This window comes from Plectropomus leopardus, chromosome 7 (assembly GCF_008729295.1).
Source record: "Plectropomus leopardus isolate mb chromosome 7, YSFRI_Pleo_2.0, whole genome shotgun sequence".
NCBI classification, from domain to species: domain Eukaryota; kingdom Metazoa; phylum Chordata; class Actinopteri; order Perciformes; family Serranidae; genus Plectropomus; species Plectropomus leopardus.
In genome coordinates, this window is record NC_056469.1 from 4,677,377 (window position 1) to 4,695,726 (window position 18,350).

The 18,350-nt window shown below is 39.1% G+C and overlaps 1 protein-coding gene across 1 annotated transcript in view; it reads right to left on the bottom strand.

Moving 5' to 3' along the window:
* Positions 1-15,438, bottom strand: part of LOC121945365 (ectonucleotide pyrophosphatase/phosphodiesterase family member 2-like) — a 31,361-nt gene extending 15,923 nt beyond the window's left edge. Inside the window, 9 exon segments of the mRNA XM_042489497.1 lie at positions 175-230; positions 962-1,081; positions 2,364-2,443; positions 2,649-2,746; positions 3,949-4,009; positions 4,860-4,985; positions 8,950-9,105; positions 14,212-14,317; positions 15,360-15,438. Coding sequence (XP_042345431.1) covers positions 175-230; positions 962-1,081; positions 2,364-2,443; positions 2,649-2,746; positions 3,949-4,009; positions 4,860-4,985; positions 8,950-9,105; positions 14,212-14,317; positions 15,360-15,377 — 821 coding nt within the window. The 5' untranslated portion in view covers positions 15,378-15,438.
* Between the last annotated feature and the right edge of the window lie 2,912 nt (positions 15,439-18,350).

Sequence of the window (18,350 nt, forward strand, 5' to 3'; positions counted from 1 at the left end):
CAGAAAAAAATACTACATAAGTACTAAAAGGAAAATGAAGACATTTACTGTCAATTTGTGAAAGGTTGAATTTTTGGATGGCCCAGACTTATGCAGAGTTGTACTGAAAGGACCAAGTTGGGAAATTTATTGTGGGAAATATTTTCTGACTTAAAGCTGTATTTGTAGACTTACACGGGCCAGAAGAAAGAGGCAGCCTTCACTCCCTGTTTGAGCGCTGTGATCCAGATCTAGGACAGAAACAGGACAGTCTCAATATTTTATCAATCTGATAGAGTTTGGGAAGATAGTAGTGTTGACAGAAACAATAACATGAGTGAAACAACAAAGGTCCAGGTGTACAGCACTGTATGTTACAGTACACAAAGTAGGATATCCCATAGTGTGTGGCCATATACACCTACTCCTGTTAGCCCAATTGACACAAAACCATACAGTAGGTTGGTTTTGTTGGTGTTGGTCAACCATTTTAAAAGACAAAGGTCTTTTTAGTTACCAACACATCCTGACTTAATATTCTGTTTGCTCAGTTGGGCTAACAACAAATGAAATCCTGGCGCAGGTTTGCTCTGTAAGTAAATCCACAAGAACAAAGCTTCAAAGAGTTACAGACACCTTAATGTTTCCAACCCAGCTGCTTTCACATTTCATATATAACATCTGTCTTTAATCACTGGATAATAAGGCCTATCAGTCTTGGTTTGTTGGATCGGATTCTGCCATTCTGTAGTTAGCTTCAAAAGGAAAGTCTTTCCTTCCTTCGCTGGCTTCTGATCTGACATGTTGGATGAATTTGACACACTAATATTCAAAGTCAAACACAAAAGTTATTTATCGTTAAAGCAAATAGAAAAACAAAAGTAAATCCATGTAAGCTCGCTAATAAATATAATTACAGTGTGGATGAGCTGCAGATGGTAAAAAGAAAGATGCCAGGAGAAAGAGAGCATAAAGTACTTACTGGCTGTCCTCCCCACCAGCGATGATTGAGTTTCTCTCGGCTTCTCAGGGTGAAGGTGGCATCAAACACTGGGTCATGCATGGAGTTACCGACGATACCATGAGACTCTGGGTAGAGACCCTGGAAGCAGTTCAAATTGACATCATACTTAGGCCAATAACAATTGTCATTTAATTACTGTACTTGATTGGTCTTCTTTTCTCTGTATTGCCATTGAAACTATTTAATGCATGCATATTGCAACTGCTCAGTTTCAATCCTACAACAATGTTGAGCATTTTTTGATACGTCCAAGGGTGGACTTTACATTTGTATTTACTAAAATACTGTTTTAAGGTACTTGTACTTCACTTATGTATTCATCACATATTATTTATGACTTAATTACATCTTGGAGGGACATATTGTACTTTTTACTCCCCTGCATTTGAATTGACATCTATAGTTAATTTGAACTTAAAGGAACAGTTCACCTCAAAATCAAAAATAAATATTTTTCCACTAACCTATAGCGCTTTTTATCAGTCTACCTTGTTTTGGTGCTGAGTGCTGGTAATATCAGCTGTAAAGATTGCTGCTTTCTCTTGAATATAATGGAACCATTTTCTTTATGCCAAACTACACCCACCAACTGTAGTACAACACAGGAGGAAGAGTGCATCTACTGCTAGCTCACCTAGCAGCAATGAGCTAGTTAATGATACAGTTCAGGCAAGAAGGATGGCATTAATGTTTACATCTCATGCTGACACAAGCGAGAGCCTCTTGTTCATGCGTAAATGCATGCTTCTATCTGCGCAGTGATACGGTTGGTGGGTGTAGTGCAGTAGAAAGAAAACAGTTCCTAATTGCCCCCAACAAGGTGTGAGGATTATCTTACATAACTGCATCATGATTTCTGGAGAGAAAAATTGCTGTTGAGTTTTTCAAATGTTATTTTTTGGCACTTTAAGCACAAGCTCGAGCTGCTACTTCCATGATATTCAACAGAAGGCAGACATCTCTATGGCTTATATTTTAAGCATTCGGTAAGTCACATCAGAGTAATCTTGATTGATAAATAGTACTACAGATAAGAGGGAATATAGCATTCTGAACTTGCTTACGTTACCTAGATATCAGAACGTCCTGGCATCTACAATGTATCAACCACTTGGCAAGAAGTTCTACTAGAATATAAACATTAAAATATAGCATACTCAGGGAAACATACAGACTTATTCAGCATCATCCACACTTAGTTAGCTTTATCTGCACTTTAAGCTTCATGCCAATGTTAGCAGCTGGGTTTAAGCACTGTAACACCTAAGGCAAAGTTTTTGTTATTTTTTTTGTTACATGACACTGACAACCACTCACAACCTGATTCCTAATGAAAGTATGCCATATGGCTGTGCCTTACTGTAGCCAATGAGTAGAGGTTGGGGAAGGTTTTTGAGGGGTAAACAGGCCTCATGTATGGAGCATGGGTTCCACATGTTCCTGAAAATGAAAACAGAGCACAGGAAAACCCATATATTAGCAAAGAGACATCCACAAATAGCACCAAATCACTTACTGGTTTTCTGCTTATGCTCATGGCTCCATAAATCACCACATCAACACAGTTTTCCCCCCTCACCAAGGAGAAAACGTGGAGATTTTACAGCTAAACCACATCTTTCTCACAGTCCCAACCAAGTCTTACTCAGTTTCTCAATGTTGGGTATGACGGTGTTTCCTCTCTTCACATAAGAAGCTCTAAATCCATCCACTGACAGCATGATGAGCGGTGGGCGCACAAACCTGCACACACACATGTCAGAGATTTAAAAAAATTCCTTTATATGAAATCCAACTTGGTCAGCCTTGTTTGGTCCTCAGCAAAATATAACCTCTGCCAGGCATAATCCTAGAGAGGATCATTCATTCTGTCATTTGTGTGTGTGTGTGTGTGTGTGTGTGTGTGTGTGTGCTTGTGTATGTATGTCTGTCTGCAGCTAATGTCAAATATCAACCTAATAATTTTTGTATACACTTATGTATGCTAAATTACCTTATGTGGTTATGGGGAATTACAATTTTGTAAAAAGCTGTTTTATTGGCTGCTCTGTTTTGTTGGCAGTTTCTTTGTTGGTATTTTCACTTTTAAACTGACTTGACATTGCTGGTGTTGAGAAATTGTTTTGCCCAGATTTACACACCAAAGTAAAATAACTGTGGTTTGAATTCATTCATTCCTACACGTTCTCATCCCAAGTCGTCATATATTGCCTCTTAGTCACTGGATTTTCACATCTACTTATTACACGAGGTATCCTCCTAAGTCTGCAGTTGAAGTTTCCGTATGCCACAATCAACGCTGGGACATCAACAAAAGCACATGGTTAGGTTTAGGCAAAAAAAAGCACATGATTAGGTTTAGAAGAAAAACATCATGGTTTGGCTCTACTTTCATGCGGGAAGCAAACACTGGGTTCCTGGGTGAAAGTCCAGGGTTTGTTCGACCAATCCAACGCCCATCCTGATAACCCCATTGGGACGTCACAGTACCTTATATTACGTTGTTACCGGACGTGTTTTAAACTTATGCTGTCCTGCAGTATATCATAAGGCTGTGATCGGTGCTGTCCAGTCAACCATTGGCATATCAGAACACCACAAAAGGTTCCCTGCGACAATGTTACAAACTGATGCTGTCCACCATAATATTAAACCACCATGAAAGGTTGCTTTTGATGTCAGTGTCTGATGCCGAAATCAATGACAAAGTGGCAGTATTTGACAACATTGAAATCATAACATGCTGTTCATTCCACTACCGTCATGCATACATGCCAGACATTAACCTGCCAAACACTCCCTGCTCCCCACCCACATGCACCCAGATACACTTGACAGAGATCTGTACTCGACTGAGTCCACTTTTCTATTTCAGGTATGTGGCATGTAAAAAGCTTTCATATTAACATTGACTGATCTCTTTATTCTCATTTCACTACACGTACCCAGCAGGACACTCAGATGTTTTGATTTCCTCACACTCATCTTGCAGCCATGAAGTGTCCCCTGAAAGAACATGACCAGAGGAGGCACTGAGAGAGATAAAAGGATGCATGAGCAGCACAAACTAGTGAATGACTGGTTTGGAACAGTGAAAACAAAGCAATGTCCTCATTTTCAAGTCTATAGCTAATACTATATTTTTGTGTTATAGAGCCAGCCAGAGACAGAATCTGTGTTTACAAGCATTTAAATTTATGGGCAAAAAAAAGCATGCTTTGTGAGGTTACAGTGACTTTGAACTTTGACCTTCAACCACCAAATTCTAATCAGTTTACTCTTGACGTTTGAGCCAAGTTTCAGGAAAGTCCCTCATAATCTTCTTGAGGTATTGCATTTAGGAGAATGAGACGGATTCGAGGTCACTGTTACTTTGAAATTTGACCATGAAATTTTCATGACCAAATTAAGGTCATTATTGGTCATTATTAAGTCTTAGTGGAAGTTTGTGTCACATATCAAAGAAAGTCCTTCAAGGTGATTGTGAGATATTGGCTTCACATGAATGAGACGAACAAATTCACAGTGAGCTTGACTTCTGACTTCTGAGCACTAAATTCTAATCAGTTCTTGGTTAAGTCCAAATGGACATTTAGGCTAAATTTGAAAAAAAAAACTCCCTCAAGGTGTTCTTGAGATATTCCATTCATAAGAATATGACGGATAGACAACCAAAAACATAATGCCTCCAGCCACAGCTATTGCTGGCGCAATGGCATTAAAATCTCACGTACCCCCTGCAGTACTCTAAAGTACCCCCATTTGAGAAACACTGATCTAGAGTGAAAGCCTTTCTATGCAGTTAAGTGTATGAACTACATTTCATAGGACATAAAGGACATTTAAAGTTGCAAACCTTTACACAGTGTCTTGTAGTTGGTGCAACAGTCTCCTCTGGCCAGACAGTCATCAGAGCAGTGGCAGGCATGTTGTTCATTTCGAGTCTCCCCACATCGATCTTTACTGCACTCGTAACCCCCGTCTGTTCATGGGAACAAAGAAAAGACTTAAATTCAAAGTAGACCGTCACATAATAACCAGCAGGCGATAAAGACAGTACACTCCAAAACCTTTATGTATACACAGCTAATCTGATAGAATAGTGCTGTTACCACAAGCACTGAGAAATGAAAGCTGATATATTAATGTACCAGTGGTCTGGCTGCATACCATACAGCTGAACACTTAGCAGTATGGGACAAACGTTGCCAGCATTTCATGTATTCTGGCCACTTTCTCAAGATGAGAACACCAGATGAGAGTTTTAGTTCAGCGGGTATACACAAGTATATCATCACTTTCTGGCGCAGGGAGGATGACAGTGGCATGGCAGCGGTAAGCCAAAGACCACCGGGCTGAAGGAGAAGACATAAAATCAGACCACCAACACTGTTAGTAATAGGAGGGAAATGTTGACAGACCGACAGAGAGGCAATACATAAACTGGGAGACTTGACTTTACACAACAATTAAAAAAAAACTGTTCAGGCTTTTATGGCTCATTTCCAGCTTATTGTACAACTAATTTGTATGTCTGGGCAATCAGGCTAAGAAATGATATCTCTGATATTTTGGCTTGGGTTTCATCTTGATAGAAGTCTTGATTTACAGCCTTAGCAAAAGTATTTTTTAAATGAGAACAATAAATTGAACTAAGAAATGTCTGTTATAAAAATAAATAAATAAATAATTAAGCTCTGTAATTATTTTTCTAGACAAAATAGCAGGAAAACAAGTTCAGATCCAAATAATCAGGGTCTAGCTAAATGACTCTACAGCATGGCACGTACTGCAAAATGTAGTTAATACAAACATTGAAGCAAGTCCATCAAAGCAAGCAGTGAAGGAAAGTGTTCTGATCCTTTCGTAAAATAAATATCAGGCTATATAAACCTCTGTTACAAACCCCTGCATTCACAATGATACCAGGGTAAAAGTACCTAAGTGTACTTAAAGTGTCACACCCAGCAAGTTTTTATAGGGGTGCCCAGATGGGGCCACTGAAAATCTTGGGGTGGCACACAAAAACCAAAAGTCATAACTGAATTACAGGAATTTGATTATGCTGTTGAATTATATAAGCCAGCTGTAAATTGTGAGTTAAGGAATTGCAAACCATTACACTTTGATTTATAAAATCAAAGTACAAAATAATGGAGAAGCGATCCCTCTAAATCATCGCTTACAACCCATCAGAAGCGTGTGGTGGTGTATTTATCTGAAGAGACTGTGCCCTCTTCCTGGGTTTTTTTATTTTCTCTATTTGGGACGTTTCCGGACCCCCACCCCCACCCCCCCGCAGTGCTCAGGTGAGGTCGAAATCAGGTGCCAGACCGTAAGCGGCAGGCATCCAAGAGACACAGCACCGAATAAACGAAATAGCTAAGTGAAACGGCAAACAAAAGTGGAGGTGGGGTTGGGTTTTACTTTTACTTTAACTGGCAAGCGTGTTTACATACAGTAACTGATCATCCTACATAGTATACCTTTAAAGTAGTAATTATCTGATGGGCATAGACTAACGCCAGGTTCACATTGGACGTGAAAGAGCCTTGATATGAATAATAATATAATTATTGCAAAGTCATCTGTAAGCAGTCACTTGGCCGTTGACACCAGAGGAGCATTTTTTTCCGCATCAAGCAGCAAGTGATCTTGTTTCTCTGCTATGTTTTAATCACATGGAGAGCTCTGTCTCTGTCTGTGTCTCTCCTTCAGTGTGTGTGTGCGCGCGCATGTGTGAGTGAGCACGTTTCTGCGTGTGCTTGTCTGTCTTTGTGTGCCAGTTCGTCTCTCTCACTCTCTGTTTAGATACAACAGACAAAGATATGGTTGCATGGGACACCTACTGTATTTTATCATGTATTGTAATCAGATTATTTAGATCATATTTAACATGTATGTTATATGGTTTAAGATACATTTTCAGTGTGTGTTCCTGCCAGATTCATTCACAGAAAAAACATAGACATGACAGTTAAACTACTGCTGCACATAGGGATCCATGTGGAACATCCTGATTACTAAACACAGATGCCAAAATGAAGCAGCTTACTTTTGCATTCTGTGGAATACTGATGTGCTTTGCAGCGCTTCCTCATCCAGTGCATAATACCACTGCAGTTAACCTTTTGAATTGCACAATAATCCTGTTTTAATGGATTACATATCCATATATATGTTAGGTGATTCAGGGTTCCTCAAATAAACTTTTTTTTTTTTTTTTTTTCATAAAATGACAAATACACAGCCTTAATTTGAAGTGCAACTAAACAGTTCTTAGGAACAAGCCTATTAAAGTTTTTAATTAAATTCCATCACTGAAAGAAACTACCAGTAATTAATGGAGCATATGTAGGGACATTCTGTGACATACAGTATATAAAGGATGTGTTATGTGAAACATATCCATTGACAAAATAATTCTGAAATGTGGAATGATACTGTAAATCGAGACCATCCTTTCATTTCTCTGTCTCATACAAAATCAAAAACAACAGAGTCACAACAACCCATCAGAGGTGCATTACACAGCTGACCTTCCATTTTGTTGGACAATAATTTGCAACCACCTGATGGATATTAAATGCCAGATGTTTAAGGATTTCCTCCAGCTTGATGATGAAAAATCAGACTGGCTTATTTGACTCTGAACTGACCTGCAACAACAAAAGCAACCAGCCCAAATGCCAAGACAAAATGTTGCCTTTTTACCTAAATAGACTTGCATTTGTATAGTCTAGTGTTTTTACACTACATGTCACATTTGCCAATTCACACACACTCTCACACACACTGCTGGCCAAGGCTACCACACAAAATTCCAACATCTTAAAACAGTATTTTGCCCAAGATTACTGTGACACACAGACTGGAGGAGCCAGGGAAACTATCTATCAATTAGTGGATGACCCCACTCTATCTCCTAAGCATGGCCGTACCTACCATTGAGGTCACCAAGGTCAGGACCTCTGTATATTTTAGAAATATACTGCTGTCTTTTTTAAAAGGGAGCCTTTTGTAAGTTATTTTGTGGGACTATGAGTTGGACTAGTAAGATTATTCAGTATTTTTCATATCTAACCATGATAGTAGATCAATAATTGTTTGGGCCCTTTAGTTGGGGGGGGCAATGGTAAAGTCCTCCCTTGATTATGATTATTCTCTAATTTTCTCATACAGGGTCCGCTCAGTATTTATGCTGTTCTCTACACCCTCAATCTAACTAATCTAGACTAGTGCAGGTGGTGTAGACATGCAGGAAATGTATTTTTAAATACTTTTTTTTCTGTGAGAGCACCCCGAGACTTTTTCTAAAGGGAACATTATTGGGATTACATATGTATGAGCTGAGTTTCTTATCTGGGAGGGGGAAGTTATGATGGATAGTTGACACTGACAACAGCTGCCAAACAGCAGTCAGCAGCAGACCGCTGTTAAAAAAAATGACAAAACTGGGTGTTTTTTAACGAGACACTGGGACGCTTCCAGCCCTTTGGTTGTAACAACCAAACCACTTTTTTTAAGGTTGAGCATGAACTTTCCCTAACCAAGTGGCGGTTGTGCCTAAATCTAACCACACATTGACCACAGTGTATTCAACAAATCTGTGGTTTGCAGAAGGATGTAATGGCAACACTTATTCTGTCAAATGGGTTATTGAGTCCTTTTTCTCTGATATCAAACACACTTCCGAGGAGTCCCTTCTGCTTTTCAAGTTGCTACACAAAGGCGATTCCTGATTTTCTGTACTTTAGAAATATCTCTAAAATTAGTGAGTAAAGTCATCATAGGAGAACCCTTATAGCAGCAAATCAGAGTTTGTTGTGTCTAAAGGCTAGTTCCATCAGCATTTTGCTTTTGAAGTACTAAGACAGATGGGATAAAATGCTTTGTAGAAAGTAAAAGAAACAAATGAGAGGCTGGTGGGGAGGAAGACTGAGTACCTGTTCTGAGGCAGAGTTGATCAAAGTCGGAGCAGCAGCCGTTGTAGGTCTTACACAGGTTGTCACAGCGGCAGTTTGGTGGCTCCAACTCGGCCAACTCGAAACACCTGTTCCTGCAGGAGCCGGAGGTTGGCACGTACTGAGATGAAGAGCGGGCTGACGAAAGAAACACAGATTTAATGAGTGTTGACTTTAATGTTATTTATATTTCTTGTTGGCTGTGGCGTTTCCAAAAACTTCTGAAACACATCTGAAAACTGAATATACAGAAATGATTCACAGGCAGCAGCAATAAAGTGCTACTGTGGACCAAATAACTGTCAAAAATGTTTTGAGTATTTAAATATTACTGGTTTATAGTCAAATGAAATTAAACGCAACCATCTCACTAACTCTAATCATATGCAACCACCAGTGCTGCCTGCTAATAATAATAATAATAATAATAATACATTGGCTTTATTTAGTCAAAAATCTTTTTTTTTCCTATTACGTGTTGTGGTCTTTATCAGTCTAGATAGTTTTGATGCGAGTTGCCAGTTGTTTGAGAAAACAACCCTGGAGATGTCTGCTTTCTTTCTAATATAATGGAACTAGATGGCACTCGGCTCGTGATGCTCATATCTTTAAAAAAATATTTGAAAAACTCAACAGCAATGTCTCTTTCCAGAAATCATGACTTGTTTTGAGCAGTAGGAACTATTTTCTGTCTACAAAACTACACCCATCAACTATATCACTGCGAAGAAGGAAGTGCGCTCCTTGCTCATGACTGCATGTAAACAATAATGGCGTCCTCCTCAGCTGAGCTTTAACGTTAGCTTGCTCAGTGTTGCCAGGTGACCCAGCAGAAGATGCACATTTTCATCTTTGCAGGACCTAGTTACTCAAGATAATCCACAGATCTTGTTGCTAAAGTCTAATCGCTTACTATAACTTCTTATTTTTGTAATCCCATTTTTTTGTTTTAATCTTGTGGGACCTTATTTTTGAAGCCTCCATGGCAAAAACAGGACATGATGGCACAAATGTTTGAGAGCACTGGAGGAAAAACTCATAAAATGTTTGTAATTAAATGTCAAACTGTTTCTTGCTGAATTTAGCACCCGGCTTGAATGGGAACAAGCTCTTATGGTGAGTTTTGGAAGATGTTTTGGATAAAGTATTAAAGAAAACGGTGTTGGCTATAGAAAATAAAAACCCTTTAAAACCATCAGTGCGCTAATCCACTGTCTGTTCTGGAGTTTGCTACAAGGGAAGCTTTAGAGAATTTGACTTTAAACCACAATCTCTAATTTTGGTGCAGACAAATGTTACTGTCATTTGACTCAACACCTTTCACAGTTCCAAAACATAGTGAGTGAACTGGGAGGACGTTTTAGCTTTTGGCCAGCTGGGGCAATAACACAATACTGTGTATTGTCCAAAAAGTGAATGAATGGCTGCACTGTTCAAATGTCTTTAAAGTAAATTAAATGTGTCAACCTGAACGGACCTGCGGTCACAAATACTGTAGAATTACAACATAATAATTTGTCAAAAAAAAAAAAAAAACACAGGGTTGGCAAACTAAGAATGAACAAGGGACAATTTATTTTTGTATGTGATAATAACTTCTAATAAATTGTGAAAAAAGGTCTGCAAGTCATGTGGTGAACTCAAAAGTTACTAAACCTGAAATCATCTCCTGGGACCCAAACTATGGTAATTCTATCTCTCTATAGGGACAGGTTTACCCAAAATACAATAATGCTCTTGTCCTCTTATAGATCCCAAAGGACAGTGGCCCCGTATGGAACCCAAGCCACATTGTGAGAACCCCTGGCTTAACTGAAGACATCCTGGAGATCTGAGAGTCAGCTTATTGCTACATCTTGAACAACGTACTCCTTGTCCTCTGACTCGATGAAAAAAACAACTTCTACTTGCAGAGAGAAGAGGATGCCAACGGGAGTTTGTGTGTTCCTGTGTGGACATACTGTATGTGCGTGTGCGTGTGTTTTTGCAAGTACACGTGCATGTGCAAATGTACTCTATGTGAAGGAACTGAGGTGTTACACTTGAAATTATTTATGCTGCCCAGCTAGCTGGCACAGCAGCGGAGAGTCAGAGCGTGGTGCAGCATCAATACCCTCTTTGCTGGAAGACTCAGAAGACTCAGTGAGTGTGGACTATAGGTCAAAGGTGAAGTGTTTTTGTGTGTGTGTTTACAATGTCTTCTTGGCTCCGTAGGTGTGAAATGAAGCTCTACTAGAGAAACTGGACTAAAAAAAAACTTGACAACCCTCAAGTGTTTAAGGGTGATTGAGAGAAATTGTTAAAAAAAGGGAATGAATCCTTTTAAAAATGTTTTAACTATTCACTTTAGGCCCAAAGAACTGGATAAGGGGGGCACCACTGTCTACCCAAATTAGAGCTTTCACTCAGTGACTGATATTTGGTTGAATTTAGGTTGTGATGTCATGCGACCAAAATTTAATATAAACACATCTGATGCCAACGTCAATTCGACGTAGAATACTGATAACAGATGACATTGATATTTTACTGTTGTTAAGGTGTGGTGTAAAGTAACCAGAAATCCAGCTTCTTCCAACATTTTTTGCCAACATCACCTTGAACCAGCCATGTCTCCTAGAAATTACATTTGTAACCAATCAATACCAATTATATTGACACATAACATTTCAGCAAAAAATGTTCTTTGAAAAAGCATTTTGAATGTTTTCTGCCAAAATAAGCAATCTAGCAAAACACTATCCATTTGTAGTGACTACAGTATTATTATCTGTAATTACCTTTTTTTATTAACATTTTTTAGTAACATTTATCCAAAATCCCATTAAGCAAAGTGCATTTGACGCTTACCCTATAAGACAGGAGTCTGGACACGAACCTTAAGTCCTGGTGCCAAGATCCCACACATTGCACATCATCCTCCCAACCACCCTCTTGCAAAGCCTACCCGGTACATGAATGTAGCCTAGTGTTTAACTGAAATTAGTGTTGTCTCTGAACATAATCCAGGCAGTGGCTGTGTTGCCACAACAACGTAATAAAGAAAACAGCTAACACACAAACTAATTTCACAGAGACAGAGCTGTCTTTACCTAAAATAACTGAATTTAGTAGTATGGTATGGAGAACAAAACCCAAAATGGACAAGTTATAATATTAGTGAAGTCCAGTGGGTGGCCCAATGAGGTGCGTTTACATGGACATGAATAATCGGTTTATGATCCAGTTTTTAAAGTGTCCTGTTTATGTGTTTTACAATGTAAACACCATATTCCGAATGTGACCACGACCATAATGGGCCTCATAAACAGCTTATTTATGTACATGTAATGGCACTGTATGATTAGCTAACTCTTATTACTAATTGATGGACTGTAATCAGCCAAAGGCAAGACAATCCAAAACCTTTGTTGAGGTATATTTGAAGAGGAGTTGTGCAACATGTTTTGATTTTCTTGTAAATTTACACTCAACATGTTCACATATTTTTTAAATTCTTCTAATGCAATAAAGTAGCAAATCATACAGCAACCAAATTCCAAAACAGACTGCAGTGGCCACTTGTTGCTATGACAGTCAATGGCACAGTGAAACAGCAAACTCTACCTCCTTATGCGTAGGGTTTGAGAATCTGGAGCAGAAAATGAGCTCCAATGCTCTCTTAATATTGACTCAAGGTAGAGCAACACAAACACACTCTCTCACTCTTCAAAAAAACACACGGGCTGCCCAAACCCAGCCTCGCAGGGTCACAGTGATCCGTTGTAGCCCCCATCTACCTACCAAATACTCTCTGCTCGCTCATTTCATATGCGCTGGCAGACACTTCATATAGAACATAACCCAGCAAATAAACTGAGGAGGAGACATTCCTCCAGAGCCGCAGTTGCTGGTTTGGAAAGTTAGTTCTCATCTAATTGCATGTTGTCCATTAGAGGAGTGATCAGCTGGGGGTGGACGTTTGTCAGTCCCGTTGAGGCTGGTGTGACTGATTGCTTTGAGTCTCACATAGGGTTCAAGATTTACTCTGTTTCCAAAAAAAAGTTGTTTTCTGCATGTGTCTTGGACTTGGAGCGTAGCTTTAGGCATGTCCTACCTACACTTGGCCAAGATACATGAGCACAGGTCCAAAATAAGCTTCACATTGCCTGTGCTGAGCCATTTTGGCAACTGAATTAAAGTGTGTGACTTTTTCTCGGGTTTGCTTTAACACAGCTTTGAGAAGCTTTCACATAAGCATTGTTGCATTGTTCTCCTTCATTAGACCGCAGAAAGCCATATAATGCTTGTATTGTTGTGACTCGGCTGCAGCTACCAATTATTTTCATTATTAATGACTCAATTCAGAGATTTTTTTTCTTAGCACATTAAATGCTTGGAAATTGTGAAAAATATCAGTTTCTCAGAGGCCAACATAACATCCTCAAATTCCTAATTCTGTCCAACCAACAGTCAAAAACCCAAAGATATTCGATTAAAAAAAACTAATCTGATGGTAAACTGAAACCGTTTGGACTGTTGATCAAACAAATTAAGGAATTTGAAGCTGTCATCTGGAACTTGAGGAAACTGGGAGATCAGCTTTTCATGCTGTTAGCTGACATTTCATACACCAAATTCCTTAATGAGTCAAGAAAACAATCCGTAGATTCATCGATAATGAAAACAATCTGTAGTTGTAGCCATGGTATTACGGATCTAAAGTGATGTAAAGCATCTCAAGATATTTATCAGGGCTGGAAACAGGGAGAAATTACATCTTTTTTTTCAGTTACACCCCTTCAGAGCTATAGAAATGACTACAACGTAAACCTAAGAAGAAAAATCACTTTTTAGGTCAACTCCTCACAGCTGAGACACATGCCCCTTGTGATGCGGAGTCATGAGTACACATTTCTTAAAGGGCCTCATACAGTATATAAACCACTGTACTTATGCCTAAAGGAAAGGAAATAATCTTTTTGTTGAACAGACATCACACCAAAGGAAAAGGACTGATCCCACTTAACTCAATGACATCCAACTTTTGTTTAACACACAATCCACTGTTTGCTCCAGTCAGTTGGATTCTTTAGTTTTTTCTTGCCAATTATCTACAGTGAGGTCATGCATCAAGAACAGCCTCTTGACGGTTTCAGTGCCTTTTTCAAGGCCACCTCATTTGTGTGAATGTTTGCCAGCTCGGGGTCAAGCAGTTCAAAAATGTTGTTCTGTGTTTCCCTGGAACAAGAGCAGCGTACTCACACTCTGTCCTGCCTGAAGTCCCATCCTCTCCTGAGCGCTTGGGCCGGTCATAGACAAACCCCCAGCACAAATCAGTGCCACACAGGATTGACAGGATCCAAACAAGCTGAGACAACAACAAAAACACATCTGATGTTAGAATAGCCATTTATAGACCTGCTGCAACAGGTAATCAAAGTAAATGAGGTCTTTTCTCCATTAAAGTCAGCTGTAGTTGCCAGCATAATACTGTTATTTTATGGTGTCACTATCATATTTACTTCAACAGTTTTTGGGTGTGATACTGTAGCTTACCCTCCATGTAATTTCTATCCCCCCATTAGGCCTGCTTTTGATGAAAGGAAAAATACTGCATAATGCTGTAAAATCTTACAGCAGCCAGCCAACAGTGTTTATGTTAACTGTTATTTTTGCTCAAAAAAGCATCAAGACTTACAGTGAATCACTTTTGGAAAAACAGCACATTACTGTTAGAATTTGGTTGGGTTTTTTAAACATCAAAACAGAAACAGCTGCTTAGTGTAAAACCTTGACAAGCCTGTCAGGTTTTCCTGGCAACTAATATGTACATGATTTGGATTTTAGTTGGCTTATTTGGTGTGATTATTGCAAAATGCTTAAAAAACTGTTGTCTTTTATACTGTAATAATAACAATGTTAGGTGTTTTTTGAGGATCTCTAAGAGAAAATACACAGTCATGAGGTCTTCTGTACAGCAAAGTGTCCTCCAAAATAATTCTTTTTGAGACGTTTGCTAAAGTCTAATCGCTAACGTTTGAGAGGTATTCAAACCAAAATTTTGGACAGAACAATGCGGATTCAAACACCTCTTCACAGTCATGGTAGCACATTTTGTCGATGACCTGACAAGTCTGTGAGTTTAGTTCAAAGTGAATAAGGACCACCCGCGTCCGCATAACAATCGTCTTTAGAAGTTTGCTGGATCAACAATTGTTCTGCAAATGCTTAGCAGCGACAAGGGAAGAGGGTGGAGATTAGATAAAAGCTATTAAAATGCCCCTTTGCCTACAATAAATTATGCAAACCTACCAAAATTTACGTTTTACTAAACGCGCAATTACGCACGGATTTACGCGCAGCTATGTCTGGAGTGACCTGCAGCTAAAACCGTACCAGTCTTACCGTACCAGTTTCTGAAGCAACATGGTCTTCTGTCGGGCAGAGCTTAGTCCTGTGCTGTAGGTCGGAGAGTGAGAGATGCTGACTCCGAAACCGAAGGACCACCGGAGAGGAGGACCGTTGAAGAGGACAGCGGGGAGAAGGCAGGGAGGGGGGAGGTGACTAAAAAGAGCGCACCGGATTCTTATTGGTGCTGGGTTGGAGGAGGGCTCCTATCCCAGCTGGGATTCAGAAAATATAAAGAGAGTAAGAAAAAAAAAAAAAAAAAAAAGAATGGGTGAGGGTAATTTGGGGCGCAGTTCGCGTCAGGAGCAGAGATTTACCAGATCTGTTTCCCCATAGTCCATAACACTCCGACAGCTATCTACAACCATCTGTTATAACTGGGCTCGTGCTGCTATGTCAAAGTACTTCGGCTAAGGATAAGAAGTGGCTTATGCAAAACACTTATGCAAATATTATCATTCAGTGCCACATGTAATGTTTCCACTATTTTACTTCTGTGGGTTCCACACTTCTATACTCGCTACCACACATAACCTCTCAGCCACAAAAATGAATTAAATACCTTAAGATTAACAACCCTCACAACCCGTGCTCGTGGTAGCCTACTATCTGCGAGACACATTTGTTCAATTTGAAAATGAAATAATTAAAGCGCATTACATTTGTGAAGACCCAAAAAACAAACGTAGCTACATTTATTTGCGCAGTAAATTGTTAGTTGTAGTTGTTGCTGTTGGAGACATTATGCTCAGTCCTCACATTTCCTTCTATCCGGTTTCTTCGAATGGGAAACAAAATGGTCATTCTATCATCTTTCTGGCCAAAACACCTGCCGAAGGCTAGCTAGCTAGTGAACGTTATACTTCTTGGTCGGATACAAGGTAGTTTTTAGCTTTAACATTGTCACTTAAATTAAAGGTCTTGTATATCTACTCAAACACGAGGCAAGTTACTCAGTCTTTAGTGAAATTTCAGTTTTTTCATTATTTAAAACGAACAATAAGACTGCCTAAACAGCGCCATCTTTGTCTTAATTGGGGGATTATGGGGTAGGTTATGGTTATGACATTATGGATTTAAATAGTGTATGGGAAAAGTGGCCAGCATATTCTAACCTACGGCATACAGACACACACAAAAAAAACCTTAAAAAATATCCCATCTTACTCAAGCTGCTCAGGATTTCCCACATTCATTTAGTTGTGGAAGCCTGCTACGATTAAAGCATCTGCCGGCACAAATAGATTAGATATACAGTGTACAGTATGTATATAGTACCACCATCTCGGAGCGCAAAGAATACTCTGGGCACAGATGGAGCTGCAGAATCTGAGGCGCAGTGAAAGTGAAACAACCCCTCACTCTGCTGGGTTTGCATTCACTTACAATTTGCTGATCCCCTCATCCATCAATCTGATCAGCTCTGAACAAATTGACAGATCAATTATCGACCCAAGGAGTCACAAACTGCTGCTGAGGAGAGAACTCTTGGGAGAGCTTCACCCACACTGTTTACAAACCCAGAAAAAACCCCTCAGAATGTAGAGAGGGGACAGAGAATGATACAAAGGGACACATACATTTTTAAGAAAGAAAAAGTTTACATGTCATTCCTTCTCTCTCCCACCTGTACTATTGTTCTGAGCTGTGTTATCTATAAAGGCAAAAAAACGCCAAAAGAAGGACAAAAAAGTGGTTGTAGCCTATCTTACACTAAGGCATAAATATGTTTTGCTTTTGGCACAAATAAATACATATTTGAAAACAGATTTTATTTAATTTATTATAAAAAAGAAAGAATGAAAAGTAAGTAAACAAAATTATAATGTAGAAAAAATCAGACCCATGTTCCTAGGTTGAAAATCCTTAATTTTTCATAGAGCTTGTGAATTGTACTAAAACTGTTATCTCTCTTTCCTCAATGTATCTACTGTACATACTACAGACCAATATTATGTTATAGCTTCCAGTCGATTAATGTGTTTACAAGAGGAATAAACCAGTGGCCCTTGTATTTTTAACACCTGATTAACAGGTTGGAATTTGCTATCATAAGGTGAAATCTCATAATACATCGGAGACAAGGAATCACAGGATAATTCACAAGCACTAAATTGGAATAAATGTTGGCAGGGACTATTAAACCGACGTCAAGAACCTTTATATGAATGTTCACACTTTGCCTTTTTTGTCTAATTCATGCAAGGGAAGATTTATTTATGAGGCTTAATAAGTAAGAAACCGTTTTTTTAACACTTTGGATTACAAATTGGATACCCTTCTGGTTATCTAAATGGGGAATATTGAATTCTGCATGCACTTTTCATTGTTAAAACCACCTAATCAAACTGAAGAACCAGAGCCAGTGTAAACCCAGCAATAAATGCCTCAGAAGAGCTGGATTCAATCTAGTTAAAACATTCATGAATACAAAAGTATCTTTTATCGTCAATGATGACAGTTGGGAAACAAAATACTTATATACTTTTTTAAAAAGCCCACTAGTATTACTTGAGTTTTTCTTGTACAGTTAACTTTGTACAGGAAATTCCTCTGTTTAATTTTCATCTGCGCGCAAACAGGGAAAGGTCATTTGCAGGATGTTTAAGACACTGGAGGCTGATCCAGACAAAATGGTTTAATCCACACCACAATCACTCACATCTCCCCTCAGAAGCCACTCACTGAATGTTGGAGTTGAGTTGTGGGGATGAGGCACACCAGAGTGGTATGTGTGGAGGGGGCCAGTGTCTGAGGTCAGCTATGACTGTATTTGCCTGCTTGTGGAGAGAGGTGTGTGTGGTTGCATGCCTCAGACAGATTGGAAGCAGTGTCAAAAATCTGCTGTCCGTGTAGGGTGAAGATACGCGGGCGCCTCTGGAGGGTCTACCTTAAAGACACTAAAGCCTCTTCATGTATTGATTGTACTTAAAAATATCTAGGAAACTGATTGCCTTGAAAAATGTAAGTAAATATAATTATTATTATTAGTT